This window comes from Anopheles nili, chromosome 2, assembly GCF_943737925.1.
Source record: "Anopheles nili chromosome 2, idAnoNiliSN_F5_01, whole genome shotgun sequence".
NCBI classification, from domain to species: domain Eukaryota; kingdom Metazoa; phylum Arthropoda; class Insecta; order Diptera; family Culicidae; genus Anopheles; species Anopheles nili.
In genome coordinates, this window is record NC_071291.1 from 23,184,913 (window position 1) to 23,201,939 (window position 17,027).

The 17,027-nt window shown below is 42.7% G+C and overlaps 7 protein-coding genes across 7 annotated transcripts; 4 read left to right on the forward strand and 3 right to left on the reverse strand.

The window, feature by feature from the left end:
• The first annotated feature begins 282 nt into the window (after positions 1-282).
• On the forward strand, positions 283-3,594 carry LOC128731711 (AP2-associated protein kinase 1). The gene has a single exon (XM_053824843.1). The coding sequence runs from the start codon at positions 283-285 to the stop codon at positions 3,592-3,594; it is 3,312 nt and encodes a 1,103-aa protein (XP_053680818.1).
• A 1,658-nt stretch (positions 3,595-5,252) lies between these two features.
• Positions 5,253-5,952, reverse strand: LOC128730980 (39S ribosomal protein L27, mitochondrial). The gene is made up of 3 exons (XM_053824075.1): positions 5,855-5,952; positions 5,627-5,790; positions 5,253-5,565 (listed from the first exon to the last, which is right to left on the reverse strand). The coding sequence occupies exons 1-3, from the start codon at positions 5,910-5,912 to the stop codon at positions 5,362-5,364; spliced, it is 426 nt and encodes a 141-aa protein (XP_053680050.1). The 5' UTR covers positions 5,913-5,952; the 3' UTR covers positions 5,253-5,361.
• A 179-nt stretch (positions 5,953-6,131) lies between these two features.
• Positions 6,132-6,769, forward strand: LOC128720822 (ADP-ribosylation factor-like protein 16). Its single transcript, XM_053814519.1, has 2 exons — positions 6,132-6,460; positions 6,540-6,769. Exons 1-2 carry the CDS (start codon positions 6,136-6,138, stop codon positions 6,767-6,769), a joined length of 555 nt encoding a protein of 184 aa, XP_053670494.1. The 5' UTR covers positions 6,132-6,135.
• A 356-nt stretch (positions 6,770-7,125) lies between these two features.
• Positions 7,126-10,961, forward strand: LOC128732283 (DNA damage-binding protein 1). The gene is made up of 4 exons (XM_053825469.1): positions 7,126-7,186; positions 7,426-7,574; positions 7,642-10,180; positions 10,267-10,961. The coding sequence occupies exons 1-4, from the start codon at positions 7,126-7,128 to the stop codon at positions 10,932-10,934; spliced, it is 3,417 nt and encodes a 1,138-aa protein (XP_053681444.1). The 3' UTR covers positions 10,935-10,961.
• An 80-nt stretch (positions 10,962-11,041) lies between these two features.
• On the reverse strand, positions 11,042-12,585 carry LOC128732285 (V-type proton ATPase subunit F). Its single transcript, XM_053825472.1, has 5 exons — positions 12,565-12,585; positions 12,003-12,065; positions 11,750-11,831; positions 11,470-11,675; positions 11,042-11,412 (listed from the first exon to the last, which is right to left on the reverse strand). Exons 2-5 carry the CDS (start codon positions 12,054-12,056, stop codon positions 11,371-11,373), a joined length of 384 nt encoding a protein of 127 aa, XP_053681447.1. The 5' UTR covers positions 12,057-12,065; positions 12,565-12,585; the 3' UTR covers positions 11,042-11,370.
• LOC128732284 (probable cleavage and polyadenylation specificity factor subunit 2) lies at positions 12,581-15,096 on the forward strand. Its single transcript, XM_053825471.1, has 3 exons — positions 12,581-12,729; positions 12,828-14,625; positions 14,746-15,096. Exons 1-3 carry the CDS (start codon positions 12,581-12,583, stop codon positions 15,019-15,021), a joined length of 2,223 nt encoding a protein of 740 aa, XP_053681446.1. The 3' UTR covers positions 15,022-15,096.
• LOC128732246 (tudor domain-containing protein 1) lies at positions 15,026-17,025 on the reverse strand. The gene is made up of 5 exons (XM_053825421.1): positions 16,924-17,025; positions 16,619-16,856; positions 15,663-16,562; positions 15,296-15,578; positions 15,026-15,229 (listed from the first exon to the last, which is right to left on the reverse strand). The coding sequence occupies exons 1-5, from the start codon at positions 17,023-17,025 to the stop codon at positions 15,094-15,096; spliced, it is 1,659 nt and encodes a 552-aa protein (XP_053681396.1). The 3' UTR covers positions 15,026-15,093.
• Between the last annotated feature and the right edge of the window lie 2 nt (positions 17,026-17,027).

Genomic DNA, 17,027 nt, shown 5'->3' on the forward strand with positions numbered 1-17,027 from the left:
CACAGTTCACAGAAGTATAGGTGGTGATAGAAAAATTATGGTATAAGTCAGTATTTTTGTTATCTCATGCTATCACCATCGTTATAGCTCCTCCGTTTCGTAGCTTCTTTTATCTGTGGAATACATTATAGAAACTGCGTGAGTCGACTCATTCGGATTTACTATTTGGCTAGGTTCCTATTGGCGACAAGTGATACCGTTACCCAACGGTGACCGAGCAAGTCGATTGGAAAATAGATAAGCCCAGCCAGGTGCCAGGGAAAAATAGCAAAGAGCAAAAGGATGAAAAAATTCATATCAAAATTTGAAACAAAAAATGAACTCACATCTACCAGCAGCAGCAGCCGTGAGACGAACAGTTTCGTCGGCAAAACGTTTAAACTCAGCAAGGACAATGTAGTAACCGTCGAGGAGGTGCTAGCCGAGGGAGGGTTTGCCGTTGTATTTCTAGTCAAAGGAGCCAAAGGAGAACGTTACGCATTGAAGCGACTGTACGTCAATAATGAGTATGATTTGGGTGTGTGCAACCGCGAGATTAAAATTGCCAGTAATCTCAGCGGGCACAAAAATATCATCGGCTACATTGATCATAGCATCAACGCGAAAGGCAACGGTGTACACGAGATTCTGCTGTTGATGCCCTACTGCAAAACAAACTTGCTCACGTTGATGAACGCCCGCATCGGGACCGGTTTCAGTGAGACGGAAGTGCTACAGATATTCTGCGACGTCGCCGAAGCCGTTGCTCGCCTACACCAATGCCAGACACCGATCATTCATCGGGATTTGAAGGTGGAAAACGTTCTTCAGAACGAGCTGGGAAACTTCGTGCTGTGTGATTTTGGCTCCGCAACAGCACGGGTGCTCAATCCCAACAGCCACGGGCGCACAGTTGTTGAGGAGGAAATTCAAAAGTACACCACACTCTCTTATCGCGCACCGGAAATGATCGATCTCTTCAATGGACAAGACATCACTGTGAAGGCGGACATATGGGCGCTAGGATGTCTGCTGTATAAGGTTTGTTTCTTTACGCTTCCTTTCGGCGAGAGCGCTTTAGCTATCCAAAGCGGCCAATTCACCATTCCGGATGGTTCGAAGTATTCTCGAGAGGTTCATCAGTTGATTCGCTTCATGCTGGAACCTGACGCAGACAAACGGCCAAATGTGTACCAGGTGTGCGAGGTGGCGTTTGGTATCGCTGGACGAACAAATCCCGTTCGCAACCTCACGAAATGCAATGTTCCGCCGTTGACCACCTTGGTCGTGCCCCCATTTGAATCAGAAACTAAGAGGCTGCCACCGGTGACAGCTGTGGGACAGGCGAGCTCAACACCGAAGGCAAACAAACCAACCGGTCATCTGCCAATGGAAGGTGGTACCAGCGTAGCACCGCGGCAGAGACCGAAAGCGTCACAAGTAGCAACACCAAATGTAGGAGCAAACAGCTTCTCGCTTGGACTGCCACCAAATCCTTCACCCAAAAATATTCTCTCCTCTCCTACTCCCGGTACCGCACCTACTTCCGGTGTTGGGAGCAGTGTTCCCGCTGGATCGGATCCTCCGGAGGCGTTCGTTGCAAAGTTCGCTGCCAATTTTCCACCATCAGTGGCTGCCACCCCATCAACTGTGAGCGGGATCGAGCATTCTGTTGCGGACGTAGCTGGTACACATGCACCGGCCGCATTACCTTCGCAGCCTGTTGCAGTAGCCGCACTCTTTCAGACCACCTACCCGGACCCGTTCCGAGAGGAAGAATTACCTCCAGCAGCAAGCGGTGAGATGATGGCTGGTCCAGGATCTGTCCACAACTCACCGTCCTCGTCGTTATCGCTTCTTCAATCTCCTGGTCACGTTGCACCGCAGGATCCGTCCAATTGTAGCCAAAACCACTCCATTGGTGGATCGGTTAACTCTCCTTCGGCAAACAGCGGGGTTACAGGGACCATTTTAGCTCCCCCCAAAGCATCGGGACACAGACGAAATGTGAGTGATACATCTGCCTTTAATAAAGCGTTTGCTACGGAAACTTCCCAGTTCCTGGCACCGTATGACCAATCGAACAACAATTATCAGCCGCCCACAACGAACGCACTCGGGCACACGTCCACGTCCGCTGGAATGTCAACAACGAACGGCTCCAACGGTTCGCTGCACAAGCTGCAGGGGTCTACCATCGGCTCCTATTTTGAGTCCAGAGCCACCAGTTTGGCGACCAGTTCCAATCCACAGCTGAGCCAGCAACGTTCTTCATCTTCCGCGGGCGGAGGGTCTAATTGGAATCCGTTTGGCGACCCCACCCCATTCTCTCAAATGACTGAGGATCACATCTTTGGCGAGGAATTTGATAAGATACGGGAGCAGGGCAGTCAGGGCAGTTTGAAAACTCCTCCTGAAGTCCCGAGACACTCGTCGCTGCCATTAATTCAAATGGTCGCCAACGTAGGATCGACTTTTTCGACAGTTCAACAGGCAGCCCCATTTTCTCCCGAAAACATTCCAGATTCCCTAGGCGACGATGATGATCCCTTCAAATGTGCCCCATTCTCGATGCCGGTGCGCGGCGATAAGAGCAAATCATTCAAACTATCCTCACGCAAGGTGATTGTTATTGATGGCGGTTTCAGTGCACAGCTTTCGGAACACGTGGTGCTGGGCCCAAAGCTGGATAAAGACCCCCTGTGGACGTCTCGCTTCAACGCCACAAATCCTGCGGCGGTCCTCGATACCCACTTGGATTATTTGAAGGCGGGTGCGGATTGCATTCTGACCAACACCTACCAAGCGTCCATCGAAGGCTACATGGATTTTCTCGATCTCAACGAGGACGAGTCAATACAACTCATCAAATCCAGCGTCGAGTTGGCTAAGCGCGCGCGGACGCGCTATCTAGGAGAGAAGCTAGAGAACAAATCACACAAAATACCGTGGGTGGTGGGCTCTATTGGACCGTATGGAGCGTATCTTCACGATGGATCGGAGTACACGGGGGCGTATGCAGACCAAGTTCCAGCGAACCGTTTGCAGAAGTGGCACCGTTCACGAATCAACGCTATCGTAGAGGCCGGCGTCGACGCGCTTGCAATAGAAACCATACCATGTCGAATGGAGGCGGAAGCACTGCTGGAATTGCTTACGGCTGAACATCCAAATGTTCGATTTTGGATATCTTTCCAGTGCCGCGACGGTTCGGTCACTGCACACGGGGAAAGCTTTGCCGATACGGTCATAGCGCTATGGAATAAGGCAAAGCAACTTGCTAATCCCAATCTACTGGCGATCGGCGTTAATTGTGTTAATCCTGAGTACGTTCTACCCTTGCTTAAATCAGTTCATGAACGACGAGTCGTGGGTACGGCAGACCACGATCGCATACCGTTGATTGTGTATCCAAATTCTGGAGAACTATGGGACGTGGCTGCCGGATGCTGGCGAGGCGCGGAAAATCTGACCCCACTGGAAACCTACATACCGCAGTGGGTAGAAATGGGCGTCAAATTTATCGGAGGCTGTTGTCGCACGAATGCACGAGACATCAAGCGGATAAAGAAAACCGTCATCGGGTTGTACGGAAGCCGCAGTATTGAAAATTAAATGAAGGGGGCGTTTAAAGGCACGTGCAAAGGATGTATATTAGAATACCATTGCGTTTCGTTTAAGGATAGCTGTGATTTAGTTCGAAACAGATTTTGATTCGTTGACGGAGATTAAATATCGAAAAGCAATCGTTATGAATCGTTGTTGAGGTTTCCGTCGCGTGATTAAATTTAACAAGCTAGTAAAATCCGTAAATACCGTTCGAGTAATTAAGCATAGTTCGGAATCAATGAAACGCGCAAGCTGAAGTTGTTACACCACATTTGCAGAATGTCCCTTGTGGCAATATTAATCCGTATGCGATACCCCTAATATTAACTACACACAATGGTTCCTTGTCACCGGATTGACCAGCAATATTTGGTATTTAGCTATGATGCTTTGAACGAATAATGCCACATGCAGTCGAGAAACGAACTAACAACGAGTTTTTCTATGTCGGACGGTAATACATATCCGACGAATTACACAGTAATCAAAAACAATGTATCAACTATCTATTCCAATTTGGCTACATGTTACGTCTAATTCTAGTCTAGCTTAATTTTTGCAAAATGAGTAATATATCGTAAATGTTGGAACGAATCATGCGGCGCTAAATGAAAACATTGTCTATATGCGTAACATTTAGCCGAAGTGAGTTAGGAACAAGAAATTCCGCAAAAAATGTTGTTCTTTTTCCCCTTCATTGCTTGTCTCTAAAAACCTATTCACATCGGGAATACGACATTTGAAATACCCAAAATGGCAAATATTCTAAGCATTTACAATGGAGTATATTTGTATGAGCCTTTATGTGTTTTTGCATAGCAATTTACGTATAGATTATGTTGTGGTTATTTTTGTTTCGTTAGTTCAATTATTTGCACGAAATAGTGATGTATCAATACAAGAGTTTTCATATACATGCTACCAGAGCATATTATAGCTGCATACCCAAGCATAGTGAACAAATTAAACCTTCCTCCAGTCTTTTAAACAGCGCTGTAGTAGATATGCTGAAAAACGTGTTATAGAAAAGGAATGGCTCACGAAACACAAGTAATATAATGGGTACCATTATTATTATCTGGAGATTGGTTAAATAGTTGCATGAGTGTGGTTAAGGTTTCGATTTGTTTTCAAACGATTATAGCGAAGAAAAACATATGCTTGAATCATTCACAACTTATTTATTTTTATTATTTACTAATCGTGACTCGTTGGCAAATCGTTTGATGAATTCTGGAAGAAGTAAATGGAAAAAATATGAGAAACTAATCTCCATATGCAAAACAAATAAAAAGACAGGAAACCACGAATGGGATGTGATGGACTAAGGATTTAAGTAGTAGAATATTGCATTACTTTGTGTATTAGCAAAGTTCGCTTATTTGTTCGTCCTTCATCCCCCGCCGTAATTCATCAATACCTTTACAAAAGAATGAGGAAAAAAATCCGCAAAATGTTAGGCATTATCTACAATAGCTTTTAATCGTGGCTCATTTCTAAACATTGCTTTGGAACACGTTTTGCCTCAATGGTATAAGTTACAAGCAAGATTTACTGCAATGACAATTAAAGTGAAAAAGTAGAGGGAAGAGCCTGCTGCGCAGCATTGTTTCTTTCGCTAAAATAATTGACGAACCAAATTGTAACGTAAAATATATTGAATTGAAGCAAAAAGAAATTACGTTCATTCCAATTTATATGCTATCCGATTGTTAGCAATATAGAACTAAAACTTGCACTCAATAATAATTGCTAAATGTCTATCGGTTTAATTTACATCTCATCTATTAATTTGAACCGTTGATGCTGAGGCTCTGGTACAACGTTAAAAAACTTTTTATAAATAGTTTGTCCTTCGCGGCCAGCGTAGCAACGTTGCACCCAAGTGTGTTCCCAGTTTGGATCAATCTTTTCACAGGTAACATACACTTTTCCATGCTCCATAGCGAAAAGTGTGCCATTCTTGCCGAAACCAACCTACAAAGCGACAATCAACTGAATAACATTTTTACTAACTTTATTCAACTGTTTAACTTACATTCAATCCAGGATGGAACCGGGTCGTTCGTTGAGTTGCAAGAATAGTTCCAGCTGACACATGATGTCCATCTTGCACCTTCCAACCACGATGTTTAGGACGGGGATGTTTGGGAGAATTTCTAGAACTACCACCAGTTTTCTTCGATGCATTTCGGATAGTAACTGGAACAAATAGAGGGTTCATATATAATGCCTACTATAGCGTATGAATAATGTAGAATTTTACCTAGTAATGGACTATGTGAAAGCCCTTGATGGAGACGAGAAAAAATGTTGAAATTCATTTTGTGCCGCCAAATCACAACAAGAACCGCAAAAATCCTAAGCTCCTATTTCTTCAGACGTGCCTTTACGTAAACATTGCACTGTCAATTGCCGGTCACCTTCAGTAACGGCCTTACCAATTCTAAACCGTTGAATCTATGCTCATGGCAACGCTTAGCATTATCGATCAAATAAAATAAATCAGTTGAATGTTGAAATGTGTTCAAATAGATATCGAGAATAATGTCCTATCTGTGCCTGGGTCCAATGAGTGCAGGAAAAACACTCCTATTGACTTGTTTGCAAAATCCTGATTCAGTTAATTTCACCTCTCACTCTGTACCTAGTGTAGGAACAAATTTGTACACTATCAAAATTCCACCAATCGTTATAGATGAAAAGGATGTAAATCAAAAAATTCCACCTCCGGGTAAACGTAAAGAATTAGTACAGGTTCGGGAAGTGGGAGGTTGCTTGGCACCAATATGGCGTGATTATCTGCTAAATCACATCGAGAAACTAATTTACGTTGTAGATACGTCGAATTTGTGTCAAATATCTGCCGCAGGTAAGTGCTGTCGTTTTTTTTATTTTTCGCTAATAAATTGATATCTAAACCAACGAACTATTTTTCTTTCTTGGCGCAGGTGTTCTCTTGTACTCTATGCTAGCCGAACCAAGGTTACAGAAAACCAAATTTTTACTTGTGCTATCCAAAATGGATCTCGCATATCGACAGATGCGAAACGAAGCGCTCCTCATGCTGCAAATGGAGAAATTTCAAAAACAAATACCCCAAAATATAACAATTGTCCAGTTTAGTGCCATTACTAAGGAAGGAATTGATGAAATTTTCGATTGGTTGGCAATGAATTAACAAATGTAGCAACATTGATAGAATTCCATTCAAATAAAGATGTAACAAATGGGATGCACTTTGTGTATTATGATTTTACTATCACATTATTTATTACATTCTATTATCAAATTACTCAATATTGAAATAGATAATTTACTTTCAAATTTGAAACGCTTTCGCCCTTTAGTAACAGTCATGTGTCGCTCTGCCATAAGCTGTCATGATGAATAGCTTCAATGCGTGTCAAAGCGCGTTTCGTGCGCTTCGCATAACAAAGTATCTGATCCAAAATTGAGCATTATTTTATTGTTTTCTAGCGTAATCGATTCGAATTAGTTATATTCGACCGATAAAAACTTGTTAGGCAGGCTAAAATGTCATACAATTACATTGTGACTGCCCAGAAACCCACAGCGGTTACCGCTTGTGTTACCGGTACGTGCATGAAGAAGCAAGGCTTCTCGGTAGCGACTCTGCAGTATGAATTGCATTGTTCACTTTGAGTGTAAAACTGCCGGTCTAGTCTGAAGTGGGAATCAAAACATATTCCAGTTTCACACAAGTTGAAATAGACCGGTGTTTTGTTGTAACACGAAGCACGATTGAAATACGCGCTTCTTAAGGTTATGTGTATTCCTCTCCATTCTATATTCATTTGATTCGTCTTCTTTCAGGTAATTTCACTTCACCCAACGATCTTAATTTGATTGTGGCTAAGAGTTCCCGACTGGAAACTTACTTAGTAACACCGGAAGGACTACGACCAATAAAAGAAATTGGTATCAATGGGAAAATCGCGGTTATGAAACTCTTCCGCCCAGCAGTAAGTGTTGAAATTCCTAAAAAATGATCCAAACGAGGACTACTACATTGAATATTTCTTGCTGCAGGGTGAAACAAAAGATTTGATTTTTATCTTAACACATCGGTACAACGCCATGATCCTACAATGCGCAGTGCAGGGAGATGATATCGAAATTATTACTAAAGCACATGGTAATGTCGCAGATCGTGTTGGTAAGCCGGCAGAAACAGGTATTCTTGCGGTAATAGATCCGAAGGCTCGTGTTATCGGAATGCGATTGTACGAGGGTCTGTTCAAGATCATTCCCTTGGATAAGGACACAAACGAGCTAAAAGCGACCAGTTTGCGCATGGAAGAAATGCACGTGCAAGATGTAGAGTTTTTGTACGGTACGGCGCATCCGACGCTCATTGTGATTCATCAGGACATAAATGGGCGTCATATAAAAACTCACGAAATAAGCTTAAAGGATAAAGAGTTTACTAAGATCGCTTGGAAACAGGATAACGTTGAAACGGAGGCGACCATGCTGATTGCTGTACCGATGCCGCTGGGTGGGGCCATTGTGATTGGCCAAGAATCGATTGTGTATCATGACGGTGACAGTTACGTAGCGGTCGCACCAGCAATTATAAAGCAGAGTACGATTAACTGCTACGCGCGAATCGACAGTAAAGGTCTTCGATATTTGCTAGGAAATATGGCCGGCAATTTGTTCATGATGTTCCTCGAGACGGAGGAGAATACGAAAGGCCAGACAACTGTGCGGGATATCAAGGTAGAACTACTGGGTGAAATAACTATCCCAGAATGTATCACTTACCTGGACAATGGTGTCCTCTTTATTGGATCGCGCCATGGTGATTCGCAGCTGGTGAAATTGAACACCACCGCCGGTGAAAATGGCGCTTACGTGATGCTAATGGAAACATTCACCAATCTCGCACCGATCGTGGACATGTGTGTTGTCGACTTGGAGCGCCAAGGCCAGGGACAAATGATCACTTGCTCTGGTAGTTTCAAAGAGGGTTCACTGCGTATCATTCGAAATGGTATCGGCATCCAAGAGCACGCGTGCATTGATCTTCCTGGCATCAAGGGAATGTGGGCGCTGCGCGTTGGCATCGATGACTCGCCGTACGACAATACACTTATCCTATCCTTCGTGGGCCACACACGTGTTTTAACATTGTCGGGCGATGAAGTCGAGGAGACAGAAATTGCTGGATTTATCGGCGAACAGCAAACATTCTACTGTGCGAATGTATCTCACGGGCAGATCCTTCAGGTAACGCCTAGCTCGGCACGATTGATTTCAGTCGATAACAAGTCCATGACCTATGAATGGAAGCCACCAGATAACAAGCGAATTGGCGTCGTTTCCGCTAATTCGACTCAATTAGTCTGTGCTTCGGCGCAGGATGTGTACTACATTGAGATACATGAAGGCCAGCTGCTATATCAGAGTCAGACAACGCTTAACTTCGAGGTAGCATGTTTAGATGTGTCACCGCTGGATGATAATGCAAGCCGTTCGGAGTTTGTGGCCGTTGGTCTGTGGACGGACATTGCGGCTTGCGTACTAAAGGTGCCGACATTGGAATTGTTGCACAAAGAGAAACTCGGAGGAGAAATCATCCCTCGATCGATCTTAATGGCTGCATTCGAGGGGATAAATTATCTCCTGTGCGCACTTGGGGATGGTTCAATGTACTATTTTGTGCTAAACAAGAACACTGGATCACTGTCGGAACAAAAGAAGGTGACCCTCGGTACACAGCCCACCATCCTGAAGACCTTCCGGTCGCTTTCCACGACAAACGTGTTTGCTTGTTCGGATCGACCGACAGTGATCTACAGTTCGAACCACAAGCTAGTATTTTCGAACGTCAATTTGAAGGAGGTCAATCACATGTGTTCGCTTAATGCGGAAGCGTACCAAGATTCTTTGGCACTTGCAACTAGAAATTCCGTCATCTTTGGCACAATAGACGAAATTCAAAAGCTGCACATTCGAACGGTGCCACTCGGAGAATCGCCGAGGCGTATTGCGTATCAGGAGGCATCGCAGACGTTTGGTGTTATAACGTTCCGGATGGACATACAGGACTCAAGCGGCCTCACACCCGCGCGACAGAGTGCCTCGACCCAAACAAACAACATCACGCAATCGAGCAGCATGGGCTTGTTGAAACCTGGTGCTAGTAGCACTGAATTTGGACAGGAAGTGGAAGTCCATAATTTGCTTGTCATTGACCAAAACACATTTGAGGTACTGCATGCGCACCAGTTTATGCAAGCGGAGTACGCACTCTCATTGATGTCCGCCAAATTAGGCAACGATCCTAATACATACTACGTTGTTGGAACTGGATTGGTCAATCCAGAGGAGCCCGAACCGAAAATAGGACGTATCATTATCTACCGCTACGCGGACAATGAACTAAAATTAGTCAGCGAGAAGGAAATCAAGGGCGCCTGCTACTCACTAGTAGAGTTCAATGGACGCGTACTGGCGTGCATAAACTCAACTGTGCGATTATTTGAATGGACCGATGACAAAGATCTTCGATTGGAGTGCAGCCATTTCAACAACGTACTAGCTCTATTTTGTAAAACGAAAGGTATGTTTGCGCAACTTCTATATTTCCCACTGGGAGAAAGTATTCCCAACAGAGAATGAACGTACCTTACATTGATACATTTTTAGGTGACTTCATTTTGGTTGGAGACTTGATGCGCTCTATCACATTGCTGCAATATAAACAGATGGAAGGTAGCTTTGAGGAAATAGCGCGCGATTATCAACCAAACTGGATGACGGCAGTTGAGATCCTGGACGACGACGCTTTTCTCGGTGCGGACAACAGCAACAATCTGTTCGTTTGTCTTAAGGACAGCGCGGCAACGACAGATGAAGAGCGTCAACAGATGCCAGAGGTGGCCCAGTTCCATCTAGGAGATATGGTGAACGTGTTCCGCCACGGATCTTTGGTAATGCAAAACATTAGCGAACGCACAACGCCCACGACTGGTTGTGTCCTGTTTGGTACGGTAAACGGAGCGATCGGGCTGGTCACTCAAATTCAGAGTGATTTTTACGAGTTTCTAAGAAAATTGCAAGAAAATCTTACGAACACTATCAAATCCGTCGGCAAAATTGACCCATCATACTGGCGTAGTTTTCATACCGAGATGAAGACAGAACGCTGCGAGGGTTTCATCGATGGAGATTTGGTGGAAAGTTTCCTCGACTTGAACAGGGAAAAAATGCGTGAAGCCTCGTTGGGACTTGAAATCGACGTCGAAGGTTCAAAGCGTAATGCCACGGTTGATGATATAATCAAAATTGTGGAGGACCTTACCAGAATACATTAGAGTAAAGGGACGTTGGTGGAGGGCAAGCGTGAATATACGGATTTTGTGAGGAGAGCTTCTACTATTTCACTGATTGGCCTAGACATTTATTACATTATCAAAGAACGATAAAATAATAAATAGCGTTATATATGAACTACAAAATTGATTGGAAAGAGTAAATTACAAACAAAAATATGCGAAATATTCGTACTTTTACCACTTATTATAAAATCAAGAATTTGTGTGGCGCAATTTTCTTTGCTGTAAATAAAATAACTTGAATTCAGGAGAACTATTCTATTATCCTTGGAATGCAAACGATGTAACCATGCGATAAATTACACACACGCCAATGTTCAACGGGTAGTTTGAAGCGCCAATAATTTTACATTACTTCTGCGAGAAATTGCATATAAGGGATCACGACACGGGCAACAATTAATACGCAAACTTCTTAACCACGATTCGCTATCATATCCTCTGGGTTGAACATTCCCTGCGGAAACAAGACAGTTGTTACACAAAATTCAGGTTAAACAATTTTATAACATACCTTGGCACGGCGCAGAATAGAATCTTTGCTAGCATCATAAGGATGATCCTTGGAAGGAATCTCCAAAACTGCTGGTGTAGGAGCAGTGTGTGCATCGATCACGTGACGAATCAACTCGGCGTAATTCTGATTGATAAGGATGATATCAATATCGTCGCGCTTAATGAATCGCTTGAAACAGTCCTCAATTTCACTAACGGCCGTATCTAAAAAACATTGAAACTTGTTACAAAATTATATAGAAAACATTTCCATAAGATTCTATTATTGGCGCACGTACTTTTGTCAACAACCATGAAGTTTGGGTGACGATTCTTGTTAATCTCTCCAACTCCTCCAAGCAGAAATCCGACACAAGTGTCCTGCAATATATACCATATTGAATAACTATGATTAGAGATACAAATTAATTCAAATAAGCATGAATTATTTGATTAAATAAGGATGATTTGTTGGTGTAGTGGAAAGATGTTGTGAATGCAATTAGGTAAGGCAGTGTAATTTCATTTTTATGTGAGAAGTAGCACAATTACCTCATCTCCAATAACGGAAATCAGCTTGCCTTTAGCTGCTGATAGAAGAGCCATCTTAGCTTTCTGCGAAATTCAAGCACCGACGATGAATCTAAATAAAAATCTTTTCTCACTCGAGTGAAAAACTGTTTTGGTTGGAAATGCAAAACTCGGATGTCACCTGACTGCAATAGATCCCGTGAGCTATGCTATCAGGTGAGGGCATTGTCAATGTCAATTTAATTTGAGCGCCACAGTACATTGAGCTAAAAGTTGTATTAAATGTTTTTGAAATTTTTAATAATATTTGAGAACCATTATTGCTTGAGGACATTTAATGAAATTGAGCTTCACTTTCTACTTTCGTTTATTACGATTTATGTTTTGTTTCGAATCATTCTTGATTATCGCTTGACGATCATTTTGAGCCAAATCCTGTTTGTACAAAGCGTCATTTTTGACTGCGAGCCAACTTATCTGTCATAACATAGTGAATCGCGGCGCGTCTAAAAAATCCGTGTTTCTATACGATTCCCGGCGCACAACGTGAAAAAGAAATCATTTCAATTAATGTGTAACTTACTTTGTATCACAGCGTCATGACTTCAATCATAAAACTACACGCTATATCGGGAGCAATGGACGAATCTCCTCCATGCTATATACTGCAAGTGGACGATGTTCGAATTTTGCTCGATTGCGGATGGGACGAAAAATTTGATCAGGGGTTTATTAAAGAAATAAAAAAGTAAGCAGTGCATGATAAAAAAGTATCTGCGTAATCTTGTTACAAGTACACCAAATAATATACGTTACTTTGCTTCTTTGTTTTCGTTTGGTTATTAGGTATGTTCATACCATAGACGCCGTACTGCTGTCTTATCCAGATGGTAGTCATTTAGGTGCATTGCCGTATTTAGTAGGAAAACTTGGTCTTAACTGTCCTATATATGCGACGATTCCTGTATACAAGATGGGGCAGATGTTTATGTACGACATGTTTATGTCCCACTATAATATGCACGATTTCGATCTATTTTCACTGGACGACATAGATGCAGCATTCGATAAAATAGTTCAATTAAAATATAATCAAAGCGTGTCGATGAAGGGCAAGGGTTACGGGATTACGGTTACGCCCTTACCCGCTGGGCATCTGATTGGTGGAACTATCTGGAAAATTGTAAAAGTAGGCGAGGAAGACATAGTGTACGCGACGGATTTCAATCATAAGAAGGAAAGGCACCTCAATGGATGTGAACTGGAGAAACTGCAACGTCCTTCACTACTTATAACGGACGCATATAATGCACGGTATCAACAAGCCCGTCGTCGAGCACGTGATGAGAAGTTTATGACCAACATTCTACAAACGCTCCGGAACAATGGCAACGTCCTAGTGACAGTAGATACTGCCGGCCGAGTTTTGGAACTCGCGCACATGCTCGATCAATTATGGAAGAATAAGGAATCCGGCCTAATGGCTTACTCGCTTGCTCTATTGAATAATCAAAGCTATAATGTGGTGGAGTTTGCCAAAAGTCAGATAGAATGGATGAGCGATAAACTTATGAAAAGCTTTGAAGGGGCTCGAAATAATCCATTTACATTCAAGCATCTTCGTCTATGTCACACGATGGCGGATCTAGCAAAAGTTCCCAGCCCAAAAGTTGTGCTCGCTAGTTCCCCCGATATGGAAAGCGGATTTTCACGCGAACTATTTATACAGTGGGCACCGAATGCCAGCAATAGCATTATTATTACAAGTAGATCATCACCAGGCACTATGGCTCGCGATCTTATAGAAAACGGGGGCAACGGACGCAAAATTGAAATGGATATTCGGCGTCGAGTAGAGCTGGAGGGTGCGGAACTGGAGGAGTATATGCGAACGGAAGGGGAAAAGTTGAGTAGATCAATCAAAAAACGTGACCTCGATGAAAGCAGTTCCGATTCAGAAGATGAATTGGAAATGAATATCATTACTGGAAAGCATGATATCGTCGTGCGGCCAGAAGGTCGTTCTCATACCGGATTTTTTAAATCGAGCAAGAAAAACTATGCCATGTTTCCCTTCCATGAGGAGAAAATCAAATACGATGAGTATGGAGAAATCATTCAGCCGGAGGATTATCGAATGGCCGACCTTGGACCGGAAACGAACGGAGGAGATGACAGTAAGGAGAATTACATAAAAACGGAAGAAATAAAAAAAGAAAAAGATGACGAAGTTACACTGCTGGACAAACCGACAAAATGCGTTCAATCACGCAAACCGATCGAGATTAACGCACAGGTACAGTTTATCGATTTTGAGGGGCGCTCTGACGGAGAATCGCTTCTGAAGATTCTTTCTCAGCTGCGACCTCGTCGAGTAGTGGTAGTTCGTGGATCACCGGCCAACACAGCACATATCGAGGAACACTGTCAGCAAAACATAGGTGCCCGCGTGTTTACACCGAATCGCGGCGAGATAATCGATGCCACAACAGAAACGCACATCTATCAGGTGCGATTAACGGAAGCGTTAGTTTCCCAGCTAGAGTTCCAGAAAGGCAAAGACGCTGAGGTAGCCTGGGTGAATGCTCAGATCGTAATACGTAACAAACGAATAGATACCATGGCAGAAAAGGACACTGTAGCAGCAAACACGCTCAACGGCACTGGTTCGGCAAATCCTGCAGTTGCTGGTACAGGCACGAATTCAGAAGGAACGGGGGATACACCAATGGATGTTGATGATTTAGATTTAGTCGATGATAAGATAGACAAACAAATTCTAACGCTCGAGCCCTTGCCTCCGGAAGATTTGCAGCCTCACAATCCCGTTTTTATCAACGAACTGAAGCTGATCGACTTCAAGCAGATCCTCATGAAGAGTAACATTGCATCCGAGTTTTCAGGTGGCGTGCTCTGGTGTAGTAATGGAACAGTAGCTCTGCGTCGAGTGGACACTGGTCGAGTTACTATCGAGGGTTGTATTTCGGAGGATTATTATAAAATCAGGGAACTGCTTTACGAACAGTATGCTATAATTTGAAATGTTACTTGTCTGGATGTATTTTTGAAAATATTTTCAATAAACGGATCGTTCCCAGTTCACTTTTTACGTTTATCCAGGAATATATGCATTTTCATCAAACTTGCATGGGATGCGGGGAAGTGCTAGTTTTGTCATTACCATTGCTTTACCTATGTCGAAGCCTTCATTGTCGAAAAGTTGCACCTCCCACGGATATTTATTGTCACTGAAAACGGAAATGAATCGCCGCGATAATTAAATTGTCACTGCATGATATCTAGCTCATACTCACATGACTAGTGCTCTCAATGATTTGTCCAGTATTGAATAGTTAAGCTGCTGAATTGCTTCTATATGATATGGTTTAATGTGACGGATATTTGCGATACGGCAACAAATTGCTTGGTACGGTAAAAATTTGAAACGATCTTCCCAACGTCGGACATCGTGCGCACTCACAATGGCTGTATTGCCATAATCTACGTAAAACACGCTCACATCATCCTCGAATATGTCACACACTGTGGCCCGATACCACACATCTTCATATTTTGCTATGACTAATTCTCCGAGAGCTTATTTGAAGTAACGAAAAAGTTCAAAGTTAAAATATGTTTATAATGTACATAGTAATTTATATAAGTAGATGTTTCACTTACATGGCATCAGTTTCAGCGGTTTGTATTCAGCTATTATTTCTGGATCGTTCATAGTACCAACTAGCAACGCAAAAGCTTTGCTATTATTCGAGTTTGAAATTAACTGTGCATAAAATTTTTCAACATCCACGATGAATGTTGGTTGCAACTGCACATAACTATTCGGCAAAGGAAATTCCATTTGCGCTGGGATAGCCACCGAAACCGTATCCTTGTCAAGAGTCCATCCTTCAGGATCTTTTTCTTCGTGCCTCAGTTTGCAATTGCTTCCTTTGAAACACCGCTTTGTTCGTGGATCATAATGCTTACATATTTCGATATCATCTCTCGGTACATAGCCAAGCACAGCTTTCATGGCATTTGTTGTTCCTTCTGGTGAGTCATCTAACTGTTTCAATTCTTCTTCAGTAAAATTATCTCTAGTAATAGCGACTATTTTTTCTTGACTCATTTCCACTACCATATGTTCATTTTCTGTCGCAACCACTTTACACGATATCGTATCATATAAGTTAAATAGAATTTGGCAATCACTAGACGCCAGCCGGCACTTTATTGCATATGCCGGAACTTTGCTCAGCTCTATGGAAAGTTCAGCTATAGGAATTTCTTCTTCATAGGTCAATATTTCTCCAAGATCTACCAGAAAAACTGCAGCTAAGTTGGGCTGGCCTCCAGTGGTATCAGTGCGTACAGCTCGGTGCCATATTCCATCTAGTTTAAGGATAAACATTGTCCCGGCTGATGGTAGCCTAGTGAGCAGAACCTTGGGTATCTGTTGTAGCGGTGTTAGTTGATTAGCAAATTCCTCTGTTTTAGATTTATCCATTGCATAAAAATATCCTTGTTGTGAATTCAAAATGTACGTAACCATAAGCTGAATTTTTTGATTCAAGTTATCTAAAATTAAACGCAAATTAGCCGTTTTTATATTTATCAGTGAATGTTATACTAACACTCCAATTTCGGTTTACTACAATCCAATGTTAACTTATTGCGGGGAACTGAACATTGGCGAGCTATTTCTGTAATTGAATTCACTGTTTCCATTCCAAACAAACTGTGCCATTCGCCTACAAATGCTTGCAATGATTTGGTCATATGCTGAAGTTCAATATGTGCTTTTTCGAAGTCCGATGCGAATGTGCTATTCTCCCTGGCTTCGGAAATCAATTGGTTGCGTAAATAACTCGCCTTTCAAATCAAAAGGACATGTCGTAAGATTAAACGAGAAGTAAGTAAGTAAATTACACATGCTCACCCTTTCCAGCATCAGTTTAGTAACGGAATGTACAAAAGTGACATGTTTTGTAAGAAACTCGTGGGAAGTATCCCAAAGTTGCTCGTATGCTTCTAACGTCATGC